General features: G+C 51.7%; 1 protein-coding gene across 1 annotated transcript in view; it reads left to right on the plus strand.

The window, feature by feature from the left end:
- The window catches only part of CDH22 (cadherin 22), a 134,650-nt gene that overhangs the window by 79,685 nt on the left and 34,133 nt on the right, over positions 1 to 20,832 (plus strand). The window contains exons 4-7 of the mRNA XM_030825605.1: positions 1,150 to 1,269; positions 11,625 to 11,792; positions 15,436 to 15,629; positions 18,060 to 18,313. Of these exons, the coding sequence (XP_030681465.1) occupies positions 1,150 to 1,269; positions 11,625 to 11,792; positions 15,436 to 15,629; positions 18,060 to 18,313 (736 nt within the window). The remainder of the gene's footprint in view (positions 1 to 1,149; positions 1,270 to 11,624; positions 11,793 to 15,435; positions 15,630 to 18,059; positions 18,314 to 20,832) is intronic.

Raw genomic sequence — 20,832 nt, forward strand, 5'->3', positions numbered from 1 at the left:
GCTGGCCCAGGGAGCCCAGCCCAGCCTGGGAGGGGCCTGCCTGGCCCCACCAGCAGGCACCCAGCAGAGGGCATCTCTGTGAGGTGGGGTCTCCATCTCCTTCCCTTTGCGTCATATCCTGAACCCCCAAGACTCACTCTTGAGTCTTCCAACTACTCACCCTCTTCTTTCTGGAAAGGTTTGAGTGGATTCAATGGCTTTGTTGACCCCTCCACCTGACCCTCCCCCACCCTTACCCCCACCCCGACCTGGTCTAGCCTCACGTCCCAAGCCCTGCTTTCGTCAAATTGAACATGATGTCAAATTAGAGCCATCTCTGGGACAGACCAAAAGAAGCTCCCGGTTTAATGAGGCAGCGTCGAAAATCAATAACTTAATTGCCGCTGTTTGATGGACTTTTATCCAATTTATACTCTCCCCAGCAGTCTACGTGCAGAGCATGAGGAGAAGTGTGTGTGTCTGAGGGTGGGCTGTCTGGTCACCAGGGCCCGCAGCCAACAACTTTCCAAAGGGAAGGCTGGGTGCTGCCCTCTCCTGCCAGGGGCCAAGAGACACTGGCCTCTGACCCCCGATGAATTGGTCTGTCCCTCTGGGCTGTCCCCTACCACCATGATGCGGGGAGAGGAGGCAGAAGTCCCTTGAAGAATCAGTAGGAGCTGGAGTGGGTAGAATGGCCCCTGGGTTGAGAGTCAGGTCCTGGTTTCCAGTCCTGGCTCCAACTGACTGTGATGACTGTAATGATTGTTGCCATCATTGAGAAACTTCTCTGAACTGCTCTGTGCTGGGAGTTTAGAATTCATCCCCTCAACCTAGTGAACCAAGCACTAGGATTCGCCTCACTTTGCTGAAGAGGAAACAGACTCAAAGAGGCTGCCTTTCATTGCCAGAGTCCTACAGCTGGGAACCACCCCAAGGGGACTTGAATCCAGATCTGACTCCATGGTCACACTTGCCCCACTAGAAAGGCCTCAAAACAGGAAGAGGGTTGGGGCTCAGTGTGGGGATGGGGACCGTGAGGGGCTGTATTCGATGGCCTCCCGCAGGTCTCCTGAGGGTCTCCTCTCCCAGCTTCGCTGGGGTGAGTCGAAGTGGGGGAACGAGCTCAGCATCCCCAGATGACCCCTGTCTCGCTTGGTCCCCCGGGCCCAGGCACGTCGGTGATGCAGGTGATGGCCTCGGATGCGGATGACCCCACGTACGGCAGCAGCGCTCGGCTGGTGTACAGCGTGCTGGACGGCGAGCACCGTTTCACCGTGGACCCCAAGACCGGTGAGGGGCTGGGCGGGGCCAGAGGTGGAGCCGTGGGGCGGGGCCAGGGGCGGGGCGGGGCGAGGACCACCCCAGACGTCTGCTGTGAGCCTTCTGTCCCAGAAGCTCTGAGGACAGCACAGGGGGCACCTTGTGCACAGCAGGAGGGTCCAGGTTCGCGGAGAGGGAGGGGCAGCCAGGCAGGAAGATGGAAGGGCTGAGGAACAGAAAAGGAATGGGGTGGGGGGGTTCTTCCAAAACTGGAAGAGAAACAGAAAGGCAGGAAGCAGCCGCTGTGGGTGCCCTAAAAGGACCTCAAAGGTCCGAACTAAGCGGCTTGTCCTTGGAGTTAAGTTGAAGCAGGCGTGTGAGCTCTTCCGGGGTCACAAGTGTAGTTTGGGGGAGGGAGGACGGCTGGTTTCAGCAGTTTTGAGAGCTCTGCCCACATGGCAGTTGTTAAGGACCTGATGGGAAAACACAGGCATCTTTAAGGAAGGGTGTCTAAGACACAGAGACCTTTAAGGAAGAGTGGCTTCTTTCTTGCTTATCCCCCCAACACCACCAAACGATGGTGCAGCACGCCCACCCGCTGTCCCCCACTTCACTCACGGTGACATTAGAACCTGACTAATCTCTGAGAAGCCTTGGGGGAGTGCGAGGAGGACAGGATGAGAAGACTGAAGACCAGAGAGATGAAGTGACTCACTTGAGGTCACACAGCTGGGAGTGGCTGCCGATCCCAGCGGGGTGCTCTCACTGCTCCTGGGATAGGAGGGGCCTGGCTTGGGTGAAGGCGGGGAATGAGATGTCAGACAGCACAGAATGTTTATCAAATGTCATTGTGAGGCTCATAGCCCTATGGGGCAGGAGGATAGGCAGATATGTGGGAATTAGGATGCAAGGCTTCTCGGAGGAAGTAGCAGCAATCTACAAAGGATAAGAAAGTGTCTGTGGGTGCAGTGGCTCACCCCTGTGATCCCAGGATTTTGGGAGGCCAAGGCGGGAGGATCGCTTGAGTTCAGGAGTTCGAGACCAGCCTGGGTAACACAGAGAGACCCCATCTCTACAAAAAGAAAAAATTAGCTAGGCATAGTGACAGGTGCCTGTAGCGCCAGCTACTCAGGAGGCTGAGGTGGGATGATTGCTTGAGCCCAGGAGGTCGAGGCTGCAGTGAGCTATCTGAGCTATCAGTGAGCTGCTGGAGCATCACACTCCGGCCTGAGCAACAGAGCAAGACCCTGTCTCAAAAAAAAAAAAAAAAAAAAAGAAGAAGAAAAGAAGAAGAAGGTGTTGCCAGACCAAGATTTCAGAGAAGGGCATTCCAGGTAGAAGGTATGGCTCAGGCAAAAGTTGAGAGAAGCGGAACAGCCTAGGGCATGAGGGGAATTGTAAGCAGCTCAGGCTTGGGCAATCAGGTTTGTTGAGAGGTAACATGGAGAGGGTGGCAGGGGCCTGACTGTGCTGGTGTGAGCCAGGCTAAGGAGCTTGGATTTCATTCTAAGGGCAAAGCTGGGAAGTGAGCTTGGGGGGAGTTGATGGATTTGGGTTTTGGGTTTTTGTTTGTGTGTTTCCTTTGTCTGGGGTAGAAGGGAGAGGATTCCAGTCCATGAGCACAGTTATAATTGTGTTTTCTCACACAAAATATCTCCATTATTTTTTCTCCCCACAAAAGTAATACATTTTATAAAACATTCAAACATTAAAGAAATGCTAAAAAGAAAAAAAAAAAAAAAGAAAGTGCTTCCCACTCCCTATCACCAGTAATTGCAGCCCCAAAGGTAGCCACTTGGTGTATATATCCTGTGAGATCTTAGACTTATTCACTCGAAAATATTAAGTCATGTTTAATAGATAATACATCTCAAGGTTCAAAATTCAGAAAGTCCAAACAGGCATTTAGTAGCAATTCTTTACCCCATCCAGTCCCCCAGCCACCTAGTCTGTATCCCCAAGGCAACCAATGTAATTTTCTCATGCATCTTCCAGAGCTATTCTGTACATGTACAAGAAAATAAGGTACATGTATTTATTTTTTACATGAATGGTAGCTATAAACACACTATACACACGGCTTGCCTTTTTCATTTAACAATATATCTTGAAGATTATTCCATATCAGTACATAAAGGGCTTCCTCATTCTCTTATTTAATGGGTGTTATGGATACACTAAAATTTATTTCACCAGTCCCCTACCGATGGACACTTATGCTGTTTCCAATCTTTTGCTACAACGAATAGTGCTACAGTGAATAACCTCACACATACCTCATTTTATGCTTGTGGGAGTATATCTGCAGGATAATTTTCAGGAAGTGGAGAAGCTGGGTCAAAGAGCACATGCATTCGGAATCTCTATAGATAATGCCGAATTGTACCAGACGACACTCCCGTGAACCACATGTGAGAGTACGTGTTTCCCCTCCTCCTCACCAACAGTGCAGGTTCATTGATGACTACTAAGCAAGGAAATGACATGCTCTGGTTTTCATTTTAACAAGATCCCTTGGGCTGCTGCTACAGAGCTTGGCTCAGAGGCAAGAATTAGAGGCAGGAAGGCCCTGGAGCCCAGGATGCCCAGCATAGAGTCCCAAAGGGCAAAAACCAAAAGCCTGCACCCTTTCTTGACACTCACTCAGACTCCTTAACCTACCTGTCTAGCTAGGAGGCCAGGGATGATGAAGAATTCATAGTGAGGATTGATTGAGATGCTGAGAAGAGAGAATAGGGGGCGGCAGTGAGATCCTGCAAAGGACAAACCTTGAGGGCCCACACGAATCTGCAGGACTAGGTTGAGGGAGGAGGCAGAGTTTCTTTCCATGTAGTAGGATTTATTCATCTAGGCAAGGGGTACCACCAACAGAAACAGGAGGAGTGTAAATTAAGAAAGCTACTAGAGCAGAGGAATGAGTGAATGTGCCCTGGAATCTGATGCAGAGCTAAAAAATTCAGCTTTAACCATATTGGTTTTAAGATGAGAGAAAACAGGGAAAGAAACATCTAGAACTTCTAGCAGGCCATGTGAAATACAGGTGTGGAGCTCCAAGAATGGTTGGGTCTCTTAAAGCTTCAGTTTCCCCATGTGCACAGGGGAGAGAATCATACCCATCTCACTTGATGGTCGTGAGGATTCAATGGGACAGTTCACTCATTCATTCAACAACTATTTATTGAGTGCCTATTATGTGCCTAGCTCTGTTCTAGGCACTAGGAATGCATTCGTAGTCAAATCTAAGGCTCTGCATTCATGGCGCTTTTATTGAAGTAGAGAATATAGAAGATGAGCATGTACACATATAACATAACATCAAGCAGTGATGAGTGTGAGGATGAAACCTAATGCAGAGGAAGGACTTAGATTAAGACTTCACAGCTGGGCATGGTGGCTCACGCCTGTAATCCCAACATTTTGGGAGGCCGAAGCGGGTGGATCACTTGAGGTCAGGAGTTTGACACCAGCCTGGCCAACATGGTGAAACCCAATCTGTACTAAAATACAAAAATTAGCCTTGAGTGGTGGCACATGCCTGTAATCCCAGCTACTCGGGAGGTTGAGGCAGGAGAATTGCCTGAACCCAGGAGGCAGAGGTTGCAGTGAGCCGAGATCGCACCGCTGCACTCTAGCCTGAGCGACAGAGCAAGACTCCATCTCGAAAGAAAGAGAGAGAGAGAGAGAGAAAGGAAGGAAGGAAGGAAGGAAAGAAAGAAAGAAGAAAGAAAGAGAGAAAGAGAGAAAGAGAGAAAGAAAAGAAAAGAAAGAAAGAAAGAAAGAAAGAAAGAAAGAAAGAAAGAAAGAAAGAAAGAAAGAAAGAAAGAAGAAATCACAACAGGCCTTTGTGGGGAAGTGACCTTGGGACAGAGACCAAGTGCAGTGAAGGTATGAGCCATGCAGATTTCTGGGGACCAGCACTGCAGGCCAAGGGAACAGGAAGTACGTAAAGTGCTCAGCCTGAGCCCCGGCACAAAAGGATAGTGATGGTGATGAGGAAGCCTTCACGCATTCAGCCTGAGGAGGTGGGGACCTTAGGGTTGATAAGCCTTGGGTAGATGGGGAGAAGAAGAGAAGAAAGAACATAGAAATAAGAGAAGGGCCAAGACTGAGTCTTGGGAGGTGGCAGGGCTGGGCAGATGAAGGATCAGAGAGTGGGGAGGACATGAGAGTGGGAAGGACAGCCAGTTTCTAAGAAACAGCATCCCCCGCAGCAGAGGGCCCAGAAGATGGTGACAACTGGGAGGCCACAGGGCCTGGGGGAGCAGAACAGTTCCCAAGAGGTCAGAAACTGAGGACCAGGCAAGGCAGATGAAGGAGTTCAAATGGGGTCCCTGCTCCAGAGCCCCTCAACTCTTCAATCTGAAAGGGTCCTTTCTGGCACGTCCCAGGAAGAACCAGGTTTTGCCTCCCCTTGCCCACAGCCCCACGGCAAGAGCTGCCCTGGTGCCATTCCCAGCCCCAGCTCCATTTCCCCAGCCAGGAATATTCCGCTGATGCTGGTCTATATTTAGCAGCTGCTGCGAGGTACAGTCTGTTCTTGCTGTGCAGATAGCAGGGAGCAGAGCCGGAACGGGGCCTGGGAGGAAGGTGTGAGGGAAGGGAGGAGGCGGGGCGCTGCGAGGCCCCAATGCCAGAGGAGGAATTAACTTGTGTGTTTTAAAGGCCAGGCCTGCCAGCAGCCCCCCCACAGGGGCGACAGGGATGGCATTTGTGGGCTAATGAGGCATCACACGGGCTGCAGGGCCCCTTTTGCAGCATTTGGAGGGGACGGCAGGGGCGGCCAGGACAACAGCTGGAACTGGGGACGATGGGTGAAGACAAGGCTGCGGGAGCTGAGGCCAGGTTATAATTACCAGCCCCCGCCCACCACCACCCCAGCAGGAATAGAAATGTTCTCTGAGATTTCAAGATCTCTGCTGAAAATTCGCAACTGAGCCAGAGTCATCCATTTTACAGGGAGGGAATGAAACTAACATTTGTTGAGCACCTTCTAAGTGCCAGATCCTGGGGTCAGGATAATGAACTAGACCTGGTTTCTGCCCTCACAGAGCTTCTGCTCCAGCAGAGAAGCAAATGGATAGCTACATCCAGGCTGTGAGAGGGGCAGTGGAGGGGCACTGGGAGTCAGCCAGTCAAAATGTCATTTGAGCACTTGCTGTGTGCCAGGTCCTATAGACACGAGATGAACAAGACCAGCATGGATCTCTGCCTCTGTGAAACTTATTTATGGAGGTACTCAATCCAGAACTTGAGGGAAGAGATCAGCAAGGCATCTCCAAAATGTGAGGCCTGCTGCTGGAAGCTTCCTCTCATTCAGTCCTCTCAACAGCCCTACCAGGTGGGTGTCTCCATTTTACATAAGAGGAAACAGGCTCAGAGAGGCCCAGGAATTTGCCCACGGTCAGCTAGCATGTAAATGGTGGAAAGAAGACTTGAGCCCATATCAGTCTGGCCCCAGAGTCCTCCTTTTCACATTGCAGCCTATCTGAGTCCGTGCAGCCCCGGCACCTGTAGTAGGCCCTCAGCAAGACTCTAATGAATGAATGAGTGAACGGATGAAGTCAAAGAGCCAGAAGCTTTCAAGAACAACTTCATGGACTGGTTTGGAATATTTGTACCCCTAGATCTCCCAGAGGGCAGTAGTCTCCACCGTGCTTCTCCCAGCATCAGGAGGAAGACAGTGGAGTGGAACATAGTAGATAGGAAAATATGTTATCAATTCATCCCCGCCCTGCACATGACTGCTTACTAATGTGACTTTGCCACTGACCTGGGCAAGAGGTGGAGTCTGTTTCCCTACCCCTTGAACCTGGTTTCGCCTGGGACTACTTTGGCCAATAGAATGTGGCAGAAGTGATGTTATGCAAATTCTGACATTAGGCCTTAAGAGACCTTGCAGCTTTCACTTTTACTGTCCTGGAACACAGTCCTGAGACTGCTATGTAAGGAAGCCAGCCTACTGGAGGATGAAAGAACCAATGTGTCCCCGCCGACAGCCAAGACCAACTGCCAGACATGTAAATGAGCCATCTTGGACCTTCCAGTCAGCTGCTCCTCCGGTTTAGGCTCAGCTGCGTGAGTAAGCCCAGACAAAATCAGCAGAGGAATGGCCCAGCCAACTGGATTTCTCTATCAGTCATCTAGAGCTATGTAAAAAAAAAAACAAAAAACAAAAAAAAACACCCCACAACGTGGTAGCTTAAAGCAACAATAATTTATTATCTGTCACAATTTGGTGTGTCAGCTTGGCAGTTCTTTTGCTGGGGTCACTCATGCAGCAACAGTCAGCTGTCAGGTCACTGGGAGCAACTTCACTGGGACAGCTGGCATGACTAGGCCTCCCTCTCCATGTGGCCTTTTATCCTGGGCTTCTTCACAGTACAATGGTCTCAGGATTCCAAGAGGGCAGGCCGCAGCATACAGGGGCTTATCAAACCTCTGCTTTTGTCGCACTTGCTGATGTCCTATTGGCCAAAGCACACTTGCTGATGTCCCATTGGCTAGAGTCAGTGTGGGAGGGAATGACCCAAGGGCGTGGATACTGGAAGGTGTGGTTCACTGGGCACTGTCACCATAGCAACCTACCCTGTTCCCTGGATCCCGAGAACAAGGCCCAGGGGACCCAACTCACACACACTCAGAGATGGCACCTGAATCCTACACACTACAAGGCTTCAGGACCAGTTTCCAAGTGAGAAGAGTGTCGTGTCCCCAGTTCCTCAGGAGCTGGAAGTGACAGGGACAGCAAAGAGGGCAGCCACGTGGAGCCTCTCTCACTCACAGAGGTGGAGCCAGACCCCTGCTCCAACCCCCACTCAGAGCTGGGACACTGAGCCTTTGGTGCCCAAGCCCATAGATACACAGTGACCCCACATCCTACCACGAATCCTCTATATTCACTGAGGTCCTGGATGGCAAGTGACCAGCACAAAGCTTAGCACACAGCAAGTGCTCAGCTAAAGTCACTCCCTTCCGCCTGGGACCCCCTGCTCCCTGGCCTGGTGGCTGCTGCACTGTAAGCCTACCTGCCCTCCCCTCCCCATCTCCCACCATCTTTCTTCACCCTTCCTGCATCTCCCTCTCTGTTTTCTGTATGTCTGTTCCTGCTCTCTCAGTTGTTCTTTGCCCATTTTTCTTCCCTCCTTTCTTTCTCTTCCTCTTTGTTTCTCTCTAGGTCTCTGTTTCTCTCTTACTGTCTCTTTCTGGTATCTCTGGCTTTCTCTCTGGTTTATCTCCCCACCCCATCTTCCCTTCTCTCTTTTTCTGTCCCTTTCAGTCTCCCTCTCTCTCTGTTCCCCTCCCTTCCCCTCCCCTACCTTCCTTTCTTCCCTCCCTCTCTGTCTCTTTCCTCCTGTCTCTTACTAGGTTTCTCCCTGTCTCTCTTTGCCTGGGACTCCTTTTCTTCTCTCTCTCCTCTTCCCTGTCCATCACCTTCGCTCTCTTCCTCCCCTCTGTCTGCCCTGTTCTCTTTCCAACGCCCCAGGGTGGAGAATGTGACACACCCCACCTTCTCTGTACAGCCCCTGCTGTCCAGGGCTGCAAAGCCTCAGTGTCCTGGCTATGCACTTTCTACACGTGTGACCTTCAACAAGGTACTTAGCCTCTACGTGCCTCCGTCTCCTCATCTATAAAATGGGTATAATCACAGCACCTTCCACATATGAATATTGAGAGGATTAAATGAGGCAATTCACCTAAGGTGATTAGAATAATGCCAGACACAGAGCAAATGCAGATAAACATTAGTTGTTTTTATTACATGTAATTCTCATGAGATGAAATCCTATACGAGTGGTTCTCAACCAATCTTGCCCCAGGGTCCATTTGACAATGTCTGGAGACAGTTTTGGAACTAAGGCGACGGTTAGTGCTGCTGGCATTTAGTGGCGGGAGGCCAAGGATGCTACTAAATATCCTACAACATACAGATCTCACACACACACACACACACACACACACACACTACAGAGAATTATCCTGCCCAAAATGACTACCGTGCCAAGTTTGAGAAATCCTGTCGTTTAAGTCAGTATGGTGGTTGTCCCATTTTACAGATAAGGAAACTGAGGTTCAAAGAGGTGAAGGGATTTGCTCAAAATCACATGACCAAAGAAATGGCAGATCTGGAATCTATCCCAAGGCAATCCACTGCCAAGACTCCCCTGTTCCTGGGAAGACCAGTGGTGGTAGAGAAGAGGTCAGGAGGGGGCCTACTGAGGCATTGAGAAGGCCACTGATAGAGGGTTTGTGTGACCCTTGATTAGGCAGAATACCCATTCCATATCTGCATGTGATCCCATGAAAAGCAGGACCACCCCTTAGGCGCCCCACCTCTGGCTACCCTACCACAGGTACACACAGAAATACACACACAAACACCACACATACACACATGCCCTACAGCCTCTCCTTCCATTCTGTTGCCTGTATAGGAGTCTGGGGACTGTTGGGGGACATCAGATGTCAGAGCTTGGGTTTTATGGGGCACAGCATGGGGCTGCTGGTGCATGACTCCACCTGGCGCACAGGCCCCGGGCACCACCTGTCACCACCTGGTGCTCGGCAGGTTGGAGTGGGTGGTGGGAGAGGCTCTGAATGCCTCATCAACTCCCCCGCCCTACCCTTGTCTCTTCTACTGGCAGGGAGACAAGAAGCCCAGTCTTCCCCACCGCAGAATTAATCTTGCGGTCACCCCCACGCCTGCTGCCCTCCCTGCTTCCAATAACAGCTTGGAGGACTGTCTGCTCAGCGATTAGCTGGTGCCTGGACAGAGGATCTAGGGCCTGGAGAGGGCTGGGGTGGGCCTCTAAGGCTGGGGGATAATTTGGTTGTGGGAGGGGGTGTGAATAAGAATGTGTGACGGTAGCTATGAGTGTGCATATGTGTAAGGGACTTTGTATGTGTTCTTATGTTCATACTCCACAAATGTGTGAACTACATTGCGTGTGTGTATACAGGTGAGTGTGACAGCATAGTGAGTGTACATGAGTGTGGATGTGAGTCCAGTTCACACCTGCCAAGCTGCTGCTCCATGCCTGGCTCTGGGCTGTGTTACTGACACAGGCCTGGTTCATGCATAGAATGTCAAGTGGGGAAACTGAGGCCCCAAAAGTGGGATTGGTTGCCCAGGGGAGTCACACAGTTGCTTTTGTGTTGTGTCTGTGTGTGAGAGAATGCAGGTGCAATGTGTGTGAGCAACTGTGTTTGAAAGTGTATGTATTTGAGACCAGGTGCAGTGGCTCCCACCTGTAATCTCAGCACTTTGGGAGGCCGAGGCAGGTGGATCACTTGAGGCCAGGAGTTCGAGACCTGCTTGGCCAACACGACAAAACCCTGTCTCTACTAAAAATACAAAGATTAGCCGGGCATAATGGTGCACGCCTGTAGTCCCAGCTACTCAGGAGGCTGAGGCAGGAGAGTTGCTTGAACCGGGGAGGAGGTTGCAGTGAGCTGAGATCGCGCCACTGCACTCCAGCCTGGGCAACAAAGTGAGATTCTGTTTCAAAAGAAAAAAAAAAGAAAAGAAAAAAGAAAAAGAAAAAAAGAAAGCGTATGTATTTCAGTGTGGGTATGTGTTACAGTGTGTATGAGAGTGTATGTGTATATGTTAGTGTGTCTGTGTGTGTGTGTTTGTGTGGGAGGATGTGTATTTGAGAGTATGTGTGAGTGTGTGTGGATCGTTGAGTGTGTATTTGAGAGCATATCTGTTTGTGTGTATGTGAGTATGAGTTATTTGTGAGAGCTCATCTGTATGGCCAGGTGTGAGTGTGTGTGTTTCTGTATGGATGTGTGAGTGTATCTGAGCCCGTGTGCATTTCTGCGTGGGCAGGTAAGTGTGTGGGTGATCTGTATAGGCCTATATATAATTCTATGTGAGTCTGTGAGTGTATGAGTGGCAGCATGTGACTGGATCTGTAAGGTATATGAGTGTGTGTTTGTGAGTGTATCTATAGGAGTGTGTATGAGTTGTGAACGTATCTGCATAAACCTGTGTGTGTTATTCTGTGTGAGCCTGTGTGGATGTATCTGTAGGAGTGTATGTGAGTATATGAGCATGTGTGTGCATCTGTGTGAGCATGTGTATATGTGTGAGTATCTGCATCTGTATGAGCAAGTGTGTGAGTCTGTGTGACCGTGTGTGTGAGCATGTGTGAGTATATCTGTGTGGGCATGTGTATCTGTATCTGTATGAGCGTGTGTGTGTGTGGTGTATGCTGAGCCCTGTCCCAAATGGTGGCCACGTGGATGTCCTTGTGTGGCCCACTCTCCTCCTGAAGTTGAATTTCCCCAGGAGTCACAGGGTCTGAATCCTGCCTGTACAGGGGTCTCCATATCAGTGGGCAGCTGGTGTGGGGCGCCCTGGCCTCACCCTCACTCACCCACAGGCGTAATCCGGACGGCTGTGCCTGACCTTGACCGCGAGAGCCAGGAGCGCTACGAGGTGGTGATCCAGGCCACAGACATGGCGGGTCAGCTGGGTGGCCTCTCGGGCTCCACTACTGTCACCATCGTAGTCACCGACGTCAATGACAACCCGCCCCGTTTCCCGCAGAGTGAGTGAGGCCTTCCCAGAGGAAGGCGCGTCTGTGTGTCTGTCTGTTACCCCATCCAAGCCACCTGCTGACCCCAGCTTCCCTTTAGACTTCCCACCAAAAGAAGGGCTTCCCCCTGTCTGTCTGTCTGTCCCCCCAAGCCACCAGCTATCCCCCAGCCCCCTCCAACCATGCTTCCTACCAAGGAAGACCCCAGGGCTGTCCAATGCTCCACAGAACCAAGTAACACGCCGTCACCTTCCCAGACCTCCTCTTGCTTCCGGCAGAGGGGGAGCCCCACCCATCCACCCTTCAGTCCATCCTCCAACCCCTCACTGGCCCCTGCCCACTCCCCTAGCCACTTGTTGGGCAATCCCATGCCTCTGACCTAGGCTTGCAAAGGGAAGGTATTGGGGAGAAGGGGGGGCACCCAGGGATCTAGGCAGAGGCAGCTCAGCCCCCAGACAGATGGAGGTTGTGCAGAGAAAAACTAAGTCTGAGTGACAGGCATTTCCCTCCTCCTCTGAGCCTGGGTATCGGGACTCTGTGCTTCTGAATTAGGAGGCCTTTCCACCCTCTGCCTCTGCTGGCACAGCGGGGATTGGGGGATGTCCCCGGCCCAGCCTCCCAGCTCCCTATCAGCCCAGCCAGCCCCTCTGTCCCAGGCTCAGGCCGAGAGCCACGACAGGGAAGCCACCAAAGCTGGCAGAGACTAAATGCCGCGGGAGCTGGGCTGATTCCTATCGGGTGAGTCATTACTTGAGGTCTGCTGCTCTCACATTAGGCCCTGCCACAGGGGACTGACCCCCGAGAGATAAGGGAATCCAATCCCTTAGCTGAGAGCGCAGCATCATTGCGGCCTACAGCCTCAGCTCAGACACAGAGTAGAGTGCGCTGAGCTCACCAACCGGCTTCCCAGTGCCACACAGAAGCCATCCCACTGCCCAATCTCCCAGCCCAGCCCCAGTCCCTGAAGGCAGATGCTTCACAGCCCCATGCAGACGGGTGAGATGGGTGGGACACATCCCCACCCAGTCTTCTGCCCACTTGTGCTAGGCTCTGAATGAGCTCTGAGCTGGAAGGGGTGGGGCAGAGCAGAGAGGAGGCCAGGGCCCCCAGAAGATTTGCTTTCCTGCTCATCCTTCCTTTCCTCCTTCCTTTCTTTTTCTTTCTGTCTTTCTTATCATGAACTATAGCACACAAAAAAGAACATAAAATATAAATGTTCACTTCAACAAATAATTATAAAGCAAACACTCCTGTGACCACCAGCCAGGACCCCAGAAGCCCTAATATGCCCTTTCCTGATCATAGCCTCTTCCCCAACTCCTCCCTCCAGTTAGCCACCACCTGCTTTTGTGATGGTCATCTTTTGAGTCTGTTCATCTACATAGGCATCACCAGTCACAAGTCTAATTTCATCCATTTTTGAACCGTCTATAAATGGGATGAATCATACAATACAAATTGTTTTTGCCTTGCTTTTTACCTCTCAAAATTGTGTTTATGAACTTATGTTGCTGGTAGCTATAATTTATTCATTTTCTTTGCTGTATAGTATTCCATAGTTATCTATTCTGGTGGTGGTGGACACTGGCATTATTGCCAGTTTGGGGTCATTGGGAAGGAGACTGCTTGGAACCTTGTTGCCCCAGATCTCCAGGTGCCCATTTGCACTTGTTCTCTGTGGATACAGAGGAGTGAAATTGCTGGGTCATGGGATGTACTCGTCTTCAACTTTACCAAATAAAGCCAAACTGTTTTCCCCCATGAGGAAACGCACATGTCCATTGTACCACATCCTCAGTGACTCTTGGTACTGTCACGTTCTTTGATTTGTGTTAATCTGGTGAGTGTCTACTGATAACTCATGCTGGTTTTCATTCATACACTCACTAGTCCCTCACACATTTCATTTATGCGACAGCCTGGCATTCTGCCAGGCACTGGGAATGCCTGATGAATAAGAGATGTGGTCCCTTTCTTCCAGTAGCTCATACCCAAGAGAGTAAACAGAAAATGAGAGTAAAAACGCAGTAATTCTAACAATGGGATAAGCTTGGGGGCAAGGGAGCACAGGAGCAGAGCCTGGAGGTCTGGGAAGGTTCCCTGGAGGAGGTAACATTCACTGAGACTAGAAGGCAGAGCAGAAATTGGGAAGGCAAAGGCAGAGAGGAGGACAGGGAGAGGGGATGCCTGGAGGTGAGAGAGAGTGAGTCAGTTGCAGAATCACAAGAACTTCAGCAAGGCTGAAGCTAGAGATGGAGTGGGGATTGGAGGACGAGGCTGGAGAAGCCAGCAGGGGCCAGGCAGTGTTTTGCAGGGCAGGCCAAGGGACTTGCACAACTCCATCCCAAGGGCAATGGGGAGCTATGGAAGGGATTAAAGCAGGGGAGTGGCATGTTAGGCTTGTGTTTCAGAAAGTGCCCCACCCCGGCTGCTGTATGAGGATGAATCAGAGGCAGCCACTCCACACAAGGGTTACCAAGACCTGTGGAGCCCCCAAGAGACACATCCCCACAGTCCCTGCTTCAGCTAGGCTGGCCCATCACTTAGCAAGTCATCCTCACCGCGACCTCAGCTCTGGCTGGAGAGCAAGCTGCAGCCTCCATCCCATCTGATCTCATTCCTTCTGGTTTCCCCTCTGCTCCTCCCCTCCAGCCACACAGCCATCTTGCCATTCTTCCAACATGCCAGGCACAGCACCCACCTCAGGGCCTTTGCACCTGCTGCTCCCTCTGTCCAGAATGCTCTTTCCCAAATATCTGCTTGGCTCGCTCCCTCCCCTCCTTCTGACTTTTGCAGAAACGTCATCTTCTCTGCAAGGCCTTTCTTGAACAGCCTATTTAAAACTGTGCAACACCCTCATCAGCACTCCCACACCTTCCCTGCTTTATCTCTCTCCTAAGTACCTATCACCGTTGGACATACCGTATGTTTCACTGATGTGATTGTTTAGTGTCTTTCCCTTTCTATTAAGAGGAAAGCAACATGAGAGCTGAGATTTTGGTCCATTTTATTTGTTGCTGTAACCACAGTGTCTAGAATTGCATGATGTCTGGGGACATCATAGGTGCTCAAGGTATACATTGAAATGAAGGAATAACTACCGTTAACATCAACAGCAAAATCAGTATGAAGCCCCACCATTTTAACACAATTTACTCTATTTCTTGAGTAGCTACCAAGTGCCAGGCACTGTACTAAGCATGTTATAGGCATCATCATCTAAGTTAGTTGTCATAACCACACAGCTGTTAGGAAGGCACCATCGTTATTTATTTCCATTTTACAGATGAGGAAACTGAGGCTCAGGGTTACAGAGCTAGGACTGACTCCAGAGTCTTAGCCTTTATCACTGTGCTCCTCTGTCCCTGTCACTGGCTAGGTAGGGAAACTGAGGCCCAAAGAACTGCAGGCATTTTACCAAATCAACCAGTGAATAAACCCAAAGGTCAGAATTTAAACCCTCCTTTTGCACTGCCACCCAAACTTCTGCAGGGGACATGCCTCTCCCAGCCCCCATTCTGGCCAAGCTGAGAGCCCCTTTCAGACACTGTCCTCCATAGAGGCTCACCTGGGCCCCCTTGTCCCCTCCCCCACCGCTGGCAGAGGCTGGGGTAGGGACTGCCTTCATCCCTGCTCATGGCCGTGTCCCCCACAGAGATGTACCAGTTCAGCATCCAGGAGTCAGCCCCCATTGGAACGGCTGTGGGACGTGTGAAGGCTGAGGACTCAGACGTGGGAGAGAACACAGACATGACTTACCACCTTAAGGACGAGAGCGGCAGCAGCGGCGATGTGTTCAAGGTCACCACAGACAGCGACACTCAGGAAGCCATCATCGTAGTGCAGAAGGTGCAACTGCCTCAGGAGGAATGGGGGAGGCAGGCCTCAGGGGTGGGAGGATCAGGGAGGCCTCTGGGCAGCCGAATACCCCCACCTCACTCCACTCAATGGATTAGTTCTCTCTAGAGGTCCAGGACCAACCTGGAAAAACACTGATGGTATCATTCCCCTTTTGCAAACCAGGCATAGAGAGGTGAAGTGACCTGTCTGAGGTTGCACAGCTGGTTGTCAGAGCCGGGGTTCGGTCCAGATGGGAATCCACACCCTCAAACACACTGATGTGTGCCTCACATCCTTGCCAGCCTCTTCACACTCCTCATTCCCTTAAATCCTCATGTTTCCCTCTGAAGCTGAGGTTACTATCCTCATTTTTATAACTAAGAAAATAGAGGCTGAGAGAGGTAAAGGGGCTTGCCCAAGGTCACACCTGTAAGGCACATGGTAGAGATTTGAACCCAGGTCTGGTGACTCCAAAGCTCTTTCCTTCCTGAGTCTAACAGCCTTCCTTGCCCACTGGCTGGCCCAGGAACCAGAAACTAAAACTGCAAACTCAGCGATCCCTAGGGAGGTCAAATAAAGAGGCAAAAATCCATCTTCCAGGATTTGGTCAGGGGCTTGGCAACTCAGGGCTGCAAAGGCCATTAAGAGCACCCACTCCAACCCCACTCTCCCATGGGAGGTCTAAGTCCCCTGCACTGGCCCACAAGTGGTCATAGGCCTTTGTTTGTATATCTCCAGCGACGGAATGCTCACTTTCTGCCACTGCTCAGCTCTTCTTCCTCCCATTCAGCCAGCATCTGTCTCCTTTAATCTGTGCCTATCAGCCTGAGCCCTGCCTTCCAACATCTGCCCTCAACAGTCCTTCTTTCACTCAGCAAGCACATAATGACCCGCTCTTTACCTGGCATTGAGGACTTGAGGATAGAGAAAACGCCCAGTTCCTTCAGCTCCTTCCCAGAGGATAATAATATAATAGCTACTACTTGTGATAAAGTGCTTGCCACGTGCCAGGCACCCTTCAACTACTTTCTGCGTATTAACTCATTTGATCCCTTCATCAACCCTCTGAGATGCTGTTATCATTCATTTTATAGATGAGAAACTGAGGCCCCAAGAAGTTCAGTAACTTTCCCAAGGCCATGCATCTAGCATCATTCAGTAGGGATACAGGCTCAGGGGGTCCAGCTCTAGAATATCCCTTTTTTAAGCACTAGTGATTTTCAGTCTTTTGATCTCCATTCATCCTTAACTGTTAGATGAGCCCATTTTACAGATGGAGAATTGGAGGCCCAGAGAAACCCAGTTTCACAGAGCGGCAGAATCAGGCTTCAAACAGCCTGGGGACTCCAGCACAGCATTTGCTCTCATCCCCTGGGCTGCTTAATCTCCCCCACCCCCAGCTCTCAGGACCCCTCCCGCCGCCTACTCCAGCAGTGGCGCCTAGGGTGTCTCTGCGGAGTCAGTGATGGCTCAGGGAGCAGATTGATAGCCTGGCTCCAGAGTCCATCACTCACGCCTAGGCCAGGCCACCGCCTGCCTCCCTGCATCCTGATTTCCCAGGCAACATGCTGGAGGCAGGACACAGCTGTTTTTGCTGCTGGAGAAGTCGGGGGTGGGGGATTCTGACAGCAATGGGGGGACCCCATACACAGGGCAGGCACCTGCCTGTGAGTCTCCTGGAAGGTCACTCTTGCCAATCAGATCGCTCCCCCACCATGCAACTGAGGTCCCTGCAGCTCCATGGCATGGCTATTTTTCGTTGCTATGGGCAGTGTCTTTAGACGGCCAGGGCTAACACACAGCCATGGAGCTCATTCATCAGAGGGTCACCCATTAGCACCCCCCGATAAGAAGCACAGGCTCAGCATGGATTTAGCCGGATCTCAGAGGAAAGCTCTAAGGCAGCCCGGCTTATCAGGCTCAACTCACATTAGTTGCTAACTCCTGCATACCAGGGAATCCTGGCTCTGCTAGTGACTCACTGCCCCGTGACTTGGGCAAGTTACTGAGCCTTTCCGGGCCTTGATGTCCTCATGTGTAAAATCAGATCATAAGAATACAAGCCTCTTAGGGTTGATGTCAAGTTGAGTTAATATACTTAAAGCACTGGCACACAGTAGGTGCTTTGTGTTCGTGAACTAAACTAATGAAATATGCCACCAACACTGCGCTGGGAAGCAGGAAGTTTGGGTGCTTGGCGCGTTAGCCTGGATTGGCTGTGTCCCTAGGCAAGACTGTCCTCAAGGAGCCTCAGTTTCTCCACCCGTAACCCACCGGGTTGGTTTGGGTCAGTTCTGCAATGCAGCCCAAACATCCCTGCCGCCCCTGCTGAGACAACGTGTGACCTTGGGCCAACCCCGCCTGCCTTGGCCTCCCTTGTGAAGGCCTCAGTGTCCACCAGACCCCACCCACTAACCGGCCCTCTGCTCCCTCCCCCAGCGCCTGGACTTCGAATCCCAGCCCGTGCACACCGTGATCCTGGAGGCCCTCAACAAGTTCGTGGACCCCCGCTTCGCCGACCTGGGCACGTTCCGCGACCAGGCGATCGTGCGCGTGGCCGTGACCGACGTGGACGAGCCCCCCGAGTTCCGGCCGCCCTCCGGCCTCCTGGAGGTGCAGGAGGACGCGCAGGTGGGCTCCCTGGTCGGCGTGGTGACGGCGCGGGACCCCGACGCCGCCAACCGGCCCGTCCGGTGAGACCCCCGCCTGGGGCCGACGCCTGCTGCCTGCTATCCCGCCATCGCTCCCGCGGACAGACTGCGGGCAGAGGGGAGGAGGGCTGGGGCGGGGAGGGCCGAAGGAGGGGGCTGCGTGGGGGAGGGAGGCGCGGAGAGAGGCGCACAGGGGTGGAGAGAAACAGGCACGGAGCCAAAGGGCCAAGGAAGCAGATGTGAGAACAGTCAGTGAGAGAGGCAGGGGAGCCAGGCCAATGAGGGAGAGAAACAGGAGGGACAGACACAGAGGCGGGCACTGCACTGGCGGGGTCTCCGCGCTGCTGGCTGCAGCCACACTGGCTCCCTGATCTCTCGACTGGGCCATCCCTGTGCCCAGGACTCCCCCAGTCTTCTCCCTGCACCCCCCCTTCCCTCTCATCATCTCCCTTGGTGTTCCGCTAGACACCTCAAACTTAAGTTCTGGACTGGGTTCCTGGTCTCTCCACCAAAAGAAAAAAAAACAAAACACCAGTTTGCCTGCCATCATCTCCATCTTGGGAATGACAGCTCTATCCTTCCAGTTGTTCAGGTTAAAAACGTTGGAGACATCCTTGCCTCCTCTCACTCTCTCATGCCTCCCTTCAATCCATTAGCGAATTCTGCTGTCTCTACCTTAAAGATGGATCCAGAATCTGACCACTTCTCACCACCTCTGCTGCTACCACCTCGGTCTGGGCCACTGTTTTCTCTCGCCTGGAGTATTGCAGTTGCCTCCCGGCTGGTGTCCCTGATTCTGTCCTCACCTCTCTTTAACCTAGAATTGTTGCAGGAGCCAACCTGATCCTGCTCAAATGCGAACCAGAGCCTGGCCCTGCTCTGCCCAAGCCCTCCAAAGACACCTACTAGGCTCAGAATAAAAGCCCAAGCCCTTACAATGACAGCTCTGGCCTCCCTGAACCTCTCAGACCGCACCTCCCTCTCCTTTCCAGTCCACTCTGCTGCAGCCACACTGGCCCCCTCACAGCCTTGCAAACACACCACGCTCACCTGCACTCTGTGCCTGTGCTACAGCGGATCCCTTGGCCTAGAATGTTCTCGCCCTAATAGCCCCCATAGTTCGCTCTCTCACTTCCTCCAGGTCTTTGCTCAAAAGTCATCTTCTCAGTGAGACCTTCTCTGACCGCTCTTCCTAAAATTTCAACTCCACCCCAACCCCTAGCCCTGACACTTCCTATCCCCTGTCTTCCTCTGCTGCTTCCTTATTACCTTTCATCACCGTCTGACACGCTACCTGCTTTTCTGATTACCTTGTTTGTCTCTCCTACTGAAAGGTAAGCTGTCTGAGGGTAGGGATTTACATCTATTTGTTCACCACTGTACCCACAGGGCCTAGCCCAGGCCTCAGCACTCAGTGGACACGTGCTGAATATGTGGTGAATTAATGATATGTAAAAATAGAGGCTGGGCATGGTGGCTCATGCCTGTAATCCCAGCACTTTGGGAGGCTGAGGCGGGCAGATCACCCAAGGTCAGGAGTTTGAGACCAGCCTGACCAACATGGTGAAACCCTGTCTACTAAAAATACGAAATTAGCCGGGAGTGGTAGCGCACACTTGTAGTCCCAGCTGCTCTGGAGGCTGAGGCAGGAGAATCGCTTGAACCCGGAGGCAGAGGTTGCAGTGAGCCGAGATTGCACCATTGCACTCCAGCCTGGGCAACAAGAGCAAAACTCTGTCTCAAAATAAATAAATTAATTAATTAATTAAAATAAACTAAAAAATAAAAATAAAGACTGAAAAAAGAGGCAGAAAAACAGACTCACAGAGATGTAGAGAGACCAACAATGAGAGGAAGAGACTGGAGAGAAAGAAAAGCCCATAAAAAGAGGACAAGAGGGACTGACCTGGCAATGTGGAAACAGAAGGGCATCTTGGAGAGGAAACCAGAAAAGGGAAGAAATAGACACAGACACAGGCAAGACAGAGGAAGAGGGATGGGGCAGCTGGGGTCCCTGGAAGGGTCTGGGAGCTGTAAGTGTTGGGGAGTCTCTGACAGTAGCCTAGGTTGGAAGATGTTCAGATAGAAGAAGATGGAGGAAAGGCTGTAGAAGAAACTGATCCAGAGGAGGAGGTTAGGGGCTGGGGAGATGGCCAGTGTTAGAGGGATGGGAAGGAGGCACTGGGGCTCCCTGATTCATTCCCAAAACCCCTGTACCTATTCAATGAGTAACCCCTGAGCTGACTATGAGCCTAGCCCTGTGCTGGGCATTGAGGAGAGGGGGAGGGAAAGTTTATTTGAGGATCTCTGCATTGTGCAACTCCAGAGGGCAACGTTCCCATCATTGTCTGTCTGAATGGCTCTATCAGGATTGTGCAGTGCACAGCCTGTGCAACCTTACATGGCAGCCCTAAGTGAGACACACAGATGCTATCCTGCTTAACTGTTCATGGACTCTCAGACTGGGAGATAGCCCCAGGGGTCTGGGAAGACTTCTGAAGGAGGCAGGAATTGACCTGAGCTAGGTATCTGGGTATGGTGTAAATATGAGGAGAGGCACA

The sequence above is a fragment of the Nomascus leucogenys genome, chromosome 13, assembly GCF_006542625.1.
Source record: "Nomascus leucogenys isolate Asia chromosome 13, Asia_NLE_v1, whole genome shotgun sequence".
NCBI lineage: Eukaryota > Metazoa > Chordata > Mammalia > Primates > Hylobatidae > Nomascus > Nomascus leucogenys.